The 13162-nt window shown below is 47.4% G+C and overlaps 1 protein-coding gene across 2 annotated transcripts in view; it reads left to right on the top strand.

Moving 5' to 3' along the window:
* Positions 1–4769, top strand: part of LOC103678651 (A-kinase anchor protein 2) — a 105328-nt gene extending 100559 nt beyond the window's left edge. The window contains exon 4 of one of the 2 annotated variants that reach the window (XM_040631693.1): positions 716–4769. In XM_040631693.1, the coding sequence (XP_040487627.1) occupies positions 716–814 (99 nt within the window). In that variant the 3' untranslated portion in view covers positions 815–4769. The remainder of the gene's footprint in view (positions 1–715) is intronic. The other variant, XM_040631692.1, reaches the window with a different exon arrangement.
* Positions 4770–13162: the final 8393 nt, after the last annotated feature.

Below are 13162 nucleotides of genomic sequence, written 5' to 3' on the forward strand. Positions count from 1 at the left end.
TACTGGTCCAGTTGTTTGGGATTATTTGCTTGTTTACAAAGAGACTAAGATAGTCAACAGCTGTGCTGTCCAATATGGTAGTCACAAGGTCTGTGAGGATACTAAAATTAATTAAAATTAAATATTTAGCTTCTCAGCCACACCAGCCTTATTCCAAGTGCTCCATAGCCATGTAGCTTAGTGGCTGCCATATTGATGACACAGATACAGAACATTTCCATCAGACAGCACTGATCAGATAACATGTGGAGACCTACTATGTTATCAAAACACTTAATGCAGAGTCAAGTCTAATTCAAAAACATGTGCAAACTTGTGATGAGCACTGGATGTTATATGTACGTGATGAATCACTAAATTCTGCTCCTGAAACCAATATGACACTAGTTAACTCACTATAATTCAAATAAAACTTTGGAAGAAAAAAAAAAACGTGCAAAACATTTCAGGGAAATTAAATCTTTCTACATTGAAAACTATGGGTCAAATAGCAAATGAAATTTGAAATGAATATGAAATGAATGCATATCCAGAGCCTCCCACCCTACTTTATTTACCACGTCCCTTCTACCTCCCGGCCATACCAGACACTGTTACCTTCCCTTTCTTGGATGCTGCTGAGAGGGAAAGGACAGAAGAAATGGAGAAGCTGGTTTGTGTACATAGTGAACGTCCATGAACTCTGATTCTTTTTTTTTTTTCCTTCTCTCTTCAGGTCCTTGAGGCCACACGGGTTAATCGAAGAAAAAGCGCCCTGGCCTTGCGCTGGGAGGCAGGGATCTATGCCAACCAGGAGGAAGAGGACAATGAATAACAAGCTTCCTTCCACCCAGGAAGCTTCTTTGGTGCTTGGGTTACCAAGAAACCAAGAAATCCACCCATCGAAGCATTTTAATGGAATATTTATTAAAGTGCGAACGAACTCCGCAATCCTTATGTAGACCAGAAGCTGCAATGACCAACGGTGAAAAATAAAGTGAAAAGAAGCCCACCCATCAAACTCTGTAAGCACCCAGGAGTCAAAAGAGAAAGGATTTTTTTTGAGGCTCAAAGAATCACCTGGATTTGGACCAACCCTTGGATCCAAAAGGACAAAGCAGTAACAAGCAAATCAACATGGCTGCTACAGGCAGGACTGAGACCAGCCTCGCTGGGTGATGAGGACTAACATTGGTAACAGGGCCGTTTAGAGCAGCAGAGCCCATGCTGGTGCGATCTACCGGGCGCAGGACACTCCGTGCACCGGCCTCCCACCCTCACTCACGGCATCAGAGGTGCTGGGAGAACTCCATGTGCTCCAGCAGCCGTAAAATGAAATGCAAGTTTCTCTGTATTTGCCCAGAAGAGGCAATTAGGATTCCATTTCTCTTACATTTAATTGTTTTTAATTGGGAGCAATCAATGATCAATGATGGCAATACATAAAATCCACATTTTTAAGACAATGTTTCTTCATGTTGCAAACACAATCTATTCTACGTGAAGGGGTTGAGAAAGAGGGAGGAAGCCAAACCAAATGGATTATTTTAGCTTTAGGATCTCGTCTGCTTATCGTATTGACTAATTTGCTGTTTATGAGAACACATTTTCACAATTATGTTTCTTCATATGAAAACTATATTTAGTGGGCAACAACTATTTTTATGATGGGATGGGGGAGTATATCCATGTATAAAATCTGTACACATTCAACAGCTTGACTCACGATGGTAGGGATATTTTTAGAGTGGCAATAATTGAAAAAGGGCAAACTCTGCCTTAGAGAGGTGGAGGACAGGAAATAGGTGTTTATAACTATATTTTGTATTATAAAGTGGACCTAGGCAGGAAGGATGATAGATTATTTTGGATCAATCAGAAAGGAAACATTAAAGAAAAGGTCATGGAGGTAGACAGAGAAACAGGGAGGGAGAAAGTAGGAAAATGAGGAAGTAAGAGATACTATTTTTGCTGAACAACCAGCATTTTTCAGGATGATAAAGAGAAAAATATAGAATAGAAATTTAAGTGCAGGCTTGGAATCAGCTACAAATCCTAAAGATTGTGTGTGTGTGCGTGTGTGTGTGTGCACGTGTGTGTGTGTGTGTGTGTGTGCACGCACTGGCGCACGTGCCTTTATGTGTTTGGGTAAAGTGTGTGTACAAGGATTAAAATTCCAGAATGATCATGGGACAAGGGTGTACAGTTATTTCCTCCAAGCTGTTTGCCAGCGTCAGGAGTGAGTGAGAATTTCTTTTTTATGAAAAGGGATATATAGAGGCACCGACCTGATTCAGTATTTGTAATATTAAATTGACCTAACCTGGTATTTGCATGAGTCACAACTGAAAAGTTTTGAGCAGTTTTGTAATTTGATGTTTAGAAAAGTACCATATTTATTCTCATGCTTTGTATTCATAGCTTAGTACACGATAGAGGATGCCAGCTTTACTCTCTGTCATTTAAAGCAATATGATAAGGGTATTCAATAATTGGGTGCCCTGAATTTCTGGATGAGAAACATTTTTAATTCTGACCATGAGAAAAAAACTGACCAGCGTTTTTTTTTTTTTTCTATTTGTTTTAAAACTATGTTTTTTTTTAAAAAAGCAATAATTAAGCCAGACCTCACTAAAATTCCTTTTTGTTTTTTATATTGTTACGTCATAAGCTCTAATAGGTTACTCTCACAAGTAGCAATATCACAACACTTTGTATGTAGATGTTAGGCACATTCGCTTTGCTTCTTTTAATAGACTAGTGTTGACTTTAGGGGGGAAGGTTTATTCACAGACAAGCAGTGGGCATAAAGTGAAAATCCAACTGTAAGATAACTCACAAGGATCCTTTAACACTGCCAAGGGAACCTGCCATTTGAAGCCAAACTCTGGAGATGGGTCGTGAGCACCATCTTTACATGGTTTATTCTCCTGAATATTCTGAAGGGATAATCAGCAAAATGTACCGGCCACTGGGGACCCAAAACAAGTGAGATGCCAGCTGCAAGGAATTCATTTTCAAGTGGGGGAGGCTGGCATGGAGACAGACATGCCCAGGAAAATGAGGTCTGTGTTAGGCGGGAAGTCCTGGCGGGTGAAATGGGAGGACCCAGGAAGGCTGCTTTGCCTGAGGATTTCCAGCCTTCCCACAGCAGGCACGTGACCCACAGCTGAGACGTGACCCACAGCAGGCACGTGACCCACAGCAGGCACGTGACCCACAGCAGGCACGTGACCCACAGCTGGGACGAGAGCTTCGTGTGGCCCCCAGGGCACAGTGGTAGTTGGCTGGTGAGCGCATGGCTTTATGAGTGCCACCAAAAACGGAACATGCTCATGTTTTCTGGACTGGCTGCGTCTGGTAGTGATACAGACACAATAGAGACAAACACCATCTTTCAGAAGAGGAAACAGCCCTCAGGACCCACCTGCAGGTTTTTGTTCTGTTTTGAAGGAAGCCATGGACCCACCCACCCTACACCTACATTTGAAAAAGGAGAATTTGCAGCTGATTGGAAAGCTTAGGAGGTCGCACAATTCTTGGAATCGCTTTAGAGGCAGACCAACTGGCCGTTGACTACAGTTGATTGAACCAGAAGCATGAATTGCATCGCGCAGAGTTCCAAAGCCAAGTCCCTTGGTCCATGCCCCGTGTGTAGATAAGGCAACAAATGCAGTTTCCGTGACCCTCCCACGGTCACAAAGCTGCTTAACTCTGGCCCCTACATCTCCAACATTTGCTTGTTCCCTCTGCTGCCGTCTGATGACTGCTATTTCTGTGCTCCACTCACTTCCGATCCTATTAAAATGTAAATTACAGTTCCCTTGGAAGAGCCAGATTTTCTCTGTGCTCTTGAGTTTTTTACTCATTCAGAAAACATTGGGCTTTGTACATAGCACTGTGCTAGGCTCTGGGATCGCAAATGAACCCCTTTTACCTTCTGAAGATGCAACAGACCCCTGGAGGAGAGTCATTCCTGCTTAATCCATCAAGAGGAAGAGGCTTGTCAAAAAAAAAAAAAAAGGGCCTCTGATGCTCGTCCCTGCCCCCAAATAGCACGCAAGCTTGTTAATCTCAACTGTAACAAATGTTTAGATTCTGTAGATGTTAAAAGCTTTCCTGAAAGTGTTCCTTTCCACAGTGTTTATAGATGTTCACTTTCCTCGGGAGCTGATTAACTACTGACATGCCTTGGCTTTCTCATCCAGAAATTATGGAAACAGGGTCTGTCAGTGGTAGGAGGCTGGGCTGTGTTCTACTTGGATGACACAATGCAGTTTCCTTGCCTCTTTACGCCTCTGCATGCTGCCCACCCTAGACAACGACATAGAAGCAGTATATAGACCAGTGTCCACATATATACACAACGCACACGTATAAAGTGTAACAAGAAACACTAAAACAGTGTTGACTCTTGTCTCTGAAGACAAACATTTTTCCAATGAAAAAAATGGATGTAATTAAACTATGTATTGAAAAAAAATAGCCTAAGTGTTTAGAGATGGTGACTATATCCAGTTTTAGTGACAGAACCAATTTCCTGAATTTTAAGCATTCAGTGAGTGAGCCTGCCAATTTTGATTTCGTGTCGCCCTTTACCCAAACGACTTTTTTTTCTTTTTTTTGAGGAGGAGGAGGAGGAGGGAGGGGGGAAAGCAGCAATACTGTGTTTGAAAATTATACTCTGTATCTGGCTCTCCTGTGTATGTTAACCACTTAAATGTTATTATCCTGCTTCGGTTTTATAGTGATTGTGAGGCATTCAATGCAAGTATACAATTATTTTCTCATTAAAACCCAGTGTGTGCTGTGTTTTTATAAACGATGGCTGCTTGTTTGACTGGGGGTGGGGAGAGGTCGGAAGCCGGTTCTGCCACACAGTGACAGGCCCGCGCCCTTGACCTTGACTTCTGTACTTCTGTTCCTAGCTGGTGGGGCACCACGGTAACACACTGTCCCAATGCCCCTTTTTGTGATGCTGTCTCCAGCTGCCCTGGCTGGAGCCTAGAAACCTCTGATGGGACCCTAGAAATGGTACGGGTGCCTCTGGATGAGGTTGGTAGACCCCCAAAGTCAAGGGCATGGCTGGGCAAACAGCAGGACAAATGGTAAAACTCAAACTTCATATGTGTCTCTTGGGTTCTAATTTTTTTTTTCAAAGATTTTATTTATTTATTTGACAGAGAGAGACAGCCAGCGAGAGAGGGAACACAAGCAGGGGGAGTGGGAGAGGAAGAGGCAGGCTCCCAGCGGAGGAGACTGATGTGGGGCTCAATCCCAGAACGCCAGGATCACACCCTGAGCCAAAGGCAGACACTTAACGACTGAGCCACCCAGACGCCCCACTTGGGTTCTAATTTTTTTTTTTAAGATTTTATTTATTTATTTGACAGAGATAGAAACAGCCAGCGAGAGAGGGAACACAAGCAGGGGGAGTGGGAGAGGAAGAAGCAGGCTCATAGCGGAGGAGCCTGACGTGGGGCTTGATCCCATAACGCTGGGATCACGCCCTGAGCCGAAGGCAGACGCTTAACCGCTGTGCCACCCAGGCGCCCCTTGGGTTCTAATTTTTATTATTGCATTCCCAGCACCTGTATTTGGCTCCGCTCTGAAGAATGGAGACTTTCAGACTTTAAAGAGCATATGAAGATGGTAGGTTCATTAGGAAACTTCCTCTGCAAATTGCCTCCTGCCCTCCCATCTTCTCCCTAACCGCCAGCTGCTCCTGGAGTGGCCAGCCGCTCTGTTCCCTCCCCGGCCCCTCACAATTACATGTGCCCCAGACCTTCTGTCTCCCGCTCCTCCCCTTCCTCCCCCTCCCCCCCCCTGCACCACCCCGCAACTCTCCTTGGGGTCTCTTCCTCCATCTCTCCCTGAGTATGTGACTTCTAACAATCTTCTGGGACAGTGGAGTTGTGATCAGCTGTGGATTCAGTGTCCTGGTCCTCTCTGCATCTGTCACTACTAACATCTGGGGGTGCTGAGCAAATACAGGGGTGTCAGGGTACATAGGAGCACTCAGAATGGGACACAGAGCCTAGGGTAGTCAGGGTAGAAGGTATCTTCAGGGATTCTCACTGAGGAGGCTCTTACCAAAACCAGTGGGAGGCATTAAAACGTGTAGACAGCACATACGCAGGTTTTTTCCTCTGACGGAGACCTCCCATCCTTTCCCCAGGATCATCTCCCCTGTAGTTATCGGTGTCAAAGAGACAATCATTGGGGGGCACATGAGGCCATGAAGTTACTTCGGAGCATTGCCACAAAAGAGTGTGGTGACTGTCCCTCCCTACATAGAACTCAGGCAAAGTTCAGAATTGGGCTGCTGGGAACACAGAGACCAGCTGGGGACTCAAAGGGAGACCTAAGAAAGGGAAGAAGAAAGGGGGGTGATCAGAAGGGGAATGGAGCATGAGAGACTATGGACTCTGGGAAACAAACTGCGGGCTTCAGAGGGGAGGGGGCGGGGGAATGGGATAGACCGGTGATGGGTAGTAAGGAGGGCACGTATTGCATGGTGCACTGGGTGTTATATGCAACTAATGAATCATCGAACATTACATCAGAAACCAGGGATGTACTGTATGGTGATTAGCATAATAAAAAATATTATTATAAAAAATAAAATCTTACTATAAAAAAAAAGTCATAAAGGTACAAGATGACACAAAGGCAAAGAACAGGGCCTCCGAAAATCCCCGGAGATGGCGCACTAGCAGTTTCACAATGTTGCCCAAGCATTCAGATGTTTTCTTTCAGAGAAAGAAGAATGTTTGCATAATAAAGATTTTTAAAATTTCTGCCATGTTATAGTATTCTCAGTGTCTGTTAACCTTGACGGGAGAATTATCTGGATGCTTTGTTCTCAGTTCACAGGTGGTGGGCTCTGGACACTTGGAATGGATGTGCGGGTACCCCGGCAAATAAAATTACAAATCTCTCCCCTGTTTGGTTGTTCTCCGGCCACCCATTTAGACTAAATTCTGTGTCTGCCGTGGTCTTGGGCTCGTAGCATCCACGGGCCTCTGGGGAGCGCGGCTTCCCGTGCTTAAGCAAGCGTCTCTGTCACCTGGGCCTCATTAAACACAGCGTTGGGCTTCGTACCCCGGGCTTCTGATTCAGTAGGTCTAGGGTGTGCGGCCTAAGAATTTTCTGACTCGGCCCCCAGAGATGCTGCTGCTGCTGCTGGTCCAGAAACCTCAGTTCGAGAACCACTGATCTGGAGTAAGTAGTGAATAGGGTCTGGGCATTCCACTTAACGTTTGAAAACTGGGGAATGGATGCGTGATTGATAAGCTGCAGATACAGTCACGTGAGGTCCTGGGGTGTTTTGAATATTTGTTGGGGGCTTCTGTGTGTTTGCCCAGCACACCAACTCAACGCTTTGTGGGTCTCGGCAAAGCAGAGCTTCAATTCCATTCAGACTCCAGAGAGGGTCCCCCTCGAAGGGGCGGAAGAAATGTAAAGAGAGCATAATATCTTATATATGTTCAGACTCTGATTTCAGGGTCAGATCAAGGGATTCCTTTGACCTTTGGACGAAGTTTGTATTGTGCGGGGTGACAGCAACATCAGGACCCGTAAGTTTTCTTGACTTACATGGTTGCGTGATTTGGGATACGAAATAAGAGGTAACCCTTATTTGGTCTAGAGCAGCGCTTCTCCATTCTGACTCCATCTGACTCACCTGGAGAGCTTTGAAGTTTGGATTCGGTTGGTCTGGGCTGGCGCCCAGGCCTGCCTACAGATTCAAGGCATCCAGGAGACCCCTGGGCAGCAAGCCTGGAGCATCGCTGCCCATGCCCCGGCTCCTAACCTGGCCGCACCGCACGTCGGAGCACCAGGTGTTTGTCTCCAAGATCCTGGCGCTTGGGTCTCACCCCCAGATATTCTGATGTGTTTCGTCTTCACTGGGCTCAGACACGGCTATGAACGTGGGCAGGGCTTAGCAGCTCCCCAGGTGTTTCTAACGGGCAGCCAAGGTTGAGAATCGCTAGTCTAGTGGAGAAATGTGTTTGCCTCATGGCCTGACTATTCAGAAAGTTCTTGGGGGCAACCTCAAAACGAAATGAGGAAAAGGCCTTGAAGGGCTGAACTGACCCTCTCACGGGTCCCAGGAGACAGAGGGCAGTGTTGGTGGCTGAGGGAGGGGCTTTGCAAAGGGGCGTTGTGACTCCTCTGAGGTCTCAGCTCTCCTCCCTCCAACCCTCCGGCTGACAGCGGGCCCCGCTCTTCAAACTTTTGGGTAAACTGAGGAATGCAAAACTACGAGGGAGGCCTGTTCTAGCCTCTAATAGCTGCGCAATGAGAAAGAGCCCGGATGGAAAACCCAAATATGTCACGGGGTTATTTCTGGGAGATGAAGCCATGGTCATTCTGTTTGTCTTTATGAGCGTTCGCTGATTTCTGTGGTGTAATTCTTCCTACAACGGCTGATGGCAAAATGCCAACGGTTTAACAAGTGGTTCACAAGATCCCTGAATATTGAATCGTTGGTGGAGATCAGAAAACACACAGGGTAACCTAGAGGTCTGGAGCTAAAGCCCCATTAAGAGAGCCGTCATTCACCTGAATGGTTCCTCGGAACCAGTCACGGCAGGTAGCAATCAGGGGCTCGGGATTGTGGCCACTTCTTCGGATGGTCGTGATTAGTCCCAGAGAGCAAAACCGCCCAGCCTAGGTCTAGTTGCCCACTCCTGTTGCCAGGGGCTGCGGCAGGGGAAGGGGGAGGAGGGGAGGCTGGGAAGACCACGTATGTGACATCGAAGAGCCTGTGTTGAGGATGATGTCCCTGGATATACAGTATTTCCATTGTTAGCGTCAGTGTCTCTCCGACAAGCCTCTGGGATCAGTCAGGGACCTCGACTTGGGGCCCACCACTTTTTCAGCGGAACCTTTGACCATTTGCTTATTCTAGATTGGATTTCTGACTTCTGGAGTTGCTGTGGGGAATGAATAGAAATAGTTGGTACAGAGGTGCTCAGAGCTTACTCCTGGAAAGCCCTGCCTTCAGTCCGCAAGTGCTTAGTGTCAAACACAGCGCATATAAGAACAAATGAAAATGAGGGTTGTTGGGATCGTTTTCACTGGGATTGGGGGAATTCTAAGCATCGGGAATATGGGGACACAGCTGCTCCAAAGTCAGGCACTGTGTCCATGCCTGCCTGTTCAATAGGGCCGTTCTTGAAGGTCCTGCACTCTCTTGGCATGCTTTCAATTTTTCCCCTTAGTGTAGGACCCATATAATTGTGTTCTGGGCAAGAGAGAGAGAGATCCAAGTGAAAAGATGTTTAGTAGAGCCAGAAATATTCCAGAACTCATCAGTGGAAGGTCAAACGGTGCTAGGAACTTGCCAGGAGACACTGAGGAAAGAACGTCCCTGGATGAACAGGAGGGCTCCACGATCACCTCATTGATAACGGGAAGAGTGGAGTTTCCCACTTCTTTGGGTTCACCTTTGCCTGCAAGCATGAAGGGCGGCCACTAGGTGGCAATGGTCTCTAGGGTGAAAGCCGCTTCCCCAGCCAAGAGCCTTCCCTGGGGAGTCAGGACATTTCCCACTCTTAACACAAGACAGAATCCTTTGAGATCTTACATATAGTGGCACCCAAACCACCAAAATGGTTGGAAACCACCACGTGTGCAATCCTATGTGCAGGTCAATTGTGGCCCTTTACTTGCACTTACTATTTCAGTGGAAACTGACCGTTGCCAGCAGATGGCAGCAGACATCTATCCGCGGCCCCGTCTTCACCAGGCTAGTGCTGAGCGCTGTATGTGGGTTATTTCCCGGCATTCTTTTTTTTTTTCTTTTAATAATAATTTTTTTTATTATGTTAGTCACCATACAGTACATCCCTAGTTTTTGATGTAAAGTTCCATGATTCCTTAGTTGCATATAACACACAGTGCACCATGCAATACGTGCCCTCCTTAATACCCATCACCAGCCTATCCCATTCCCCCACCCCCTTCCCCTACTAAGTGAAATAAGTCAAGCAGAGAAAGACAATTATCATATGGTTTCACTCATCTATGGAACATAAGAAGCGGAAAGATCGGTAGGAGAAGAAAGAGATAAAGAAAGGAGGGGTAATCAGAAGGGGGAATGAAGCATGAGAGACTATGGACTCTGGGAAACAAACCGGCATTCTTACAATACCCCTTTGAGGTACAAGCTAGTCGTATCGTCTCCATCTTACAAATGAGGAAACACACTCAGGGAGTTTGAATAACTTGGTACCTGTGACAAGACCAGGGGTGGAAGGAGGTTCAAATCCAGGCACTCTGGCCCAGAGCCTGTGTTCCTACCTCCCCAACTTCCCTTCTCATCGACCTGATTCAACAGCAAACAAACCTCCCGTCTTGGTCCTGGGCCAGCTCCGCTTTCTCCCAGACCAGTAGAGCCTGCCTTTAGCACAGACCAGTGCCAAGAGGGGGGCTGGAAATTGGGTGTGTACCTCGAAGTCGGGGCTACGGGTGGGGCACTGACCGTCGGCTAAAAGCCGCCATTGTCACTAAGAGTCAACACATGCTGAAATTCTGGTTCTTTCCAACTAGGCATGTGGTGTGCTCTCCTAATGATCACAAGTGCCTACTGAGTCGTGCAGATGTCCTGCTGGGCCATAGAAATGGTCTCCAGCTCTCTCGCCTACGGCATGTTTTCCTTGGCTCCTCCTGTTCACCTGTACACACACACACACGCACGCACAATATACAGGGTCACTCCAATTCTAGATGTCTGCTTCTGGACAGGGCAGGGTAAAGCTAGACTGCCAACAAAGAGACCCAAGAATTATTTCAGTGTCTGAAAGAACAGAGTTTATTTCTCTCTCACATTACAGTCTAAGGGGAGCATTCAGGGTCTGAGGGCAGATTTATTTAAGCTGGCATCTTTTTCATCCTGTTCCTCCACCACCCCCAGGACCTGTGGTCATGGGCATGGTCCAGCTTTAGGAAACGGTAAGATGCAGCCAAGCCATTTACTGAAAACATAGGTGTGCCCGTTCCCTGGATCCTCAGTGGCCGTGGCTTCCCTGCATTGAGACAGTAGACTGGCTTCTAGAGATTAGGAAACTATTTCTAGAATTTCCATTACACCACAGAAGCTGGCAAGGGAACAACCCAAATGCAGCCTAAAGGAAAAAGCTGTTAAAAATGTGATTAGGGTTGTGAATCCTCTCCCAGCCCATAGTCCACATCTAGCTTATCCTTTTCCAGAGTTATAACAGCACACGCTATGGGAAGACGAATATTTACAAGGACAGATGAGAGGAACAGAGAACTAGAAAGTCCTCTGACAAATCAGCATCTCCCTTGTCTTTTAACACGAAGAATAACGCTTGCCTGCTAGTGCCACAGAGATACCACTGCGGAGCCTGTGGGGTTTTGACCACTGAAGGCTGGCCACGTAGCTGCCTGTGCCTAGAGGACCAGCTCACTCTAAGAGACGCCCAGCACAAGTAGACTGGGGGTTCCTGGGGGTTCCTAGTGCTCGGGCTCCTTGCAGGTACACTGGTAGTGAGGTGGGACCTGGGTGACTCAGCAAGGGGAAGACCAAGAAGACTGTCCCCTAGAGTGCCTGACCCCTTCCGATGTGTGTCTCTCTCTTGCGTTGCAACCTTTCCCTGGGACAAGTCTGTCTGAGCGTAAAATGTTCGAATCCTGCGAGTCCTTTCAGCAGCAGGGCATTTGAAGTAATGAGTGTGTAATTCACACGCATTACCTTTTCGATGCACCTTCAGAGTCTATTCTTAATGTCACCTAAACCGTCTGCTTGCTCAGCGCGGTTGGTCCTCGGCAAGCAGTCTGGTGACCTGGAAAGGGAAAGGCTCATGACTGGGGGAATAATGAGGGCTCTCGGTTGTAACCCTCTGGGCTCCATAAATATGACCAAAGAGAGTTCAGGTGCTCTGCCCAACCTGTGTGTGAGACGTAAAAGCACGGAGCACAAAGCATCTCCCACAGGGAATCAGTCACCTGCAGGGAAGAGGGAGGGGACACCACAGAGCAGCTCTCCCAGAAGGAAAGCAGGTGTGATAAGAGAGGAGCACCAGGACAGAGCCGTGTGGATGAGACAGAGGGATGCAGTCAGAGATGGCGAGAGGGAACCAGAGGGTTTGCTGGGTAAGCATACATGACCTTAAAGAAATTACAATTTATTGAGGTGAAATTCACATAACATAAAATTGATCATTTTTAAGGTGAACAAGTTAGGACCATTCCCAGTGTCGTCTACCACCATCTCTGTCTAGTTCCAAAACACTTTCGTCATCCCCAACAGAAACCTCAGCATCATTAAACAGTCACTCGTCAGTACCTCCCAGCCCCCGGCAACTACTCGTCTAATGTGCTCTCTCTATGGATTTGCCTATTCTGGACATTTCGTGTAGATGAAATCATATGATATGTGACCTTTTGTATCTGGCTTCTGACACTTAGCATAATGGTTCCGAGGTTCGTCCTGGTGATAGCATGTGTCAGAACTTCTTGCCGTTCTAAGGCTGAGCAGTACTGCCATGGTGTGGACAGACCACAGTCTGTCTATCCATCCGCCCACTGATAGCCAGTTGAGCTGCTCCCACATTCGGCTCCCGTGAGGAACAGGCGGAGACATGTACTTACATGAGGCCCCGCTTTCAGTTCTTTGGGGCGCATATGTAGGAGTGGGGTTGAGGAGTCCTTTGAAAATCCGATGTAATTCCATCCATCACTTTCAACCTTGCCCATGTCAGGAGTTGGGGATCAGCAGAGGGTCGTTGGAGAGAAAGTCGAGTGAGTTCAGAGGCCCACCCCCACAGAGGGCGCCGGGGCGGCTGGCTCTCCTCAAGGGGGGAGAAAGGGATTTCAGGGGTCCTCAGCCACTTGTTATACGTTCTCTGGAGCTCGGGAAATGGGGAATCAGCTGGGAACACACCAGAGCCCTAGGAGAGGCTCCAGGTTGTAGCTGTCGGCTTCGTAACAGCGTAGCCAAGAGAGCTGGCCGTGAGCATTAGACCTCCTCGCTGGAAACTGTGGGCACGAAGCACGGGGCCGGTGTCCGGTGGGGCAGAGATGCGCGGCTCGTTCAAGAGGTGTGAGGTTTCCTTAGACCCTACTGTACAGGGGGCTGCCCAGAGAGGGGCGGGAACGACAGCGGAGAGAAGCTGGAGGCTCACCCCTGCACGCAGAGAGCCGCGGGCGA

Source organism: Ursus maritimus, unplaced genomic scaffold, assembly GCF_017311325.1.
Source record: "Ursus maritimus isolate PB19 unplaced genomic scaffold, ASM1731132v1 scaffold_17, whole genome shotgun sequence".
Lineage (NCBI taxonomy): Eukaryota > Metazoa > Chordata > Mammalia > Carnivora > Ursidae > Ursus > Ursus maritimus.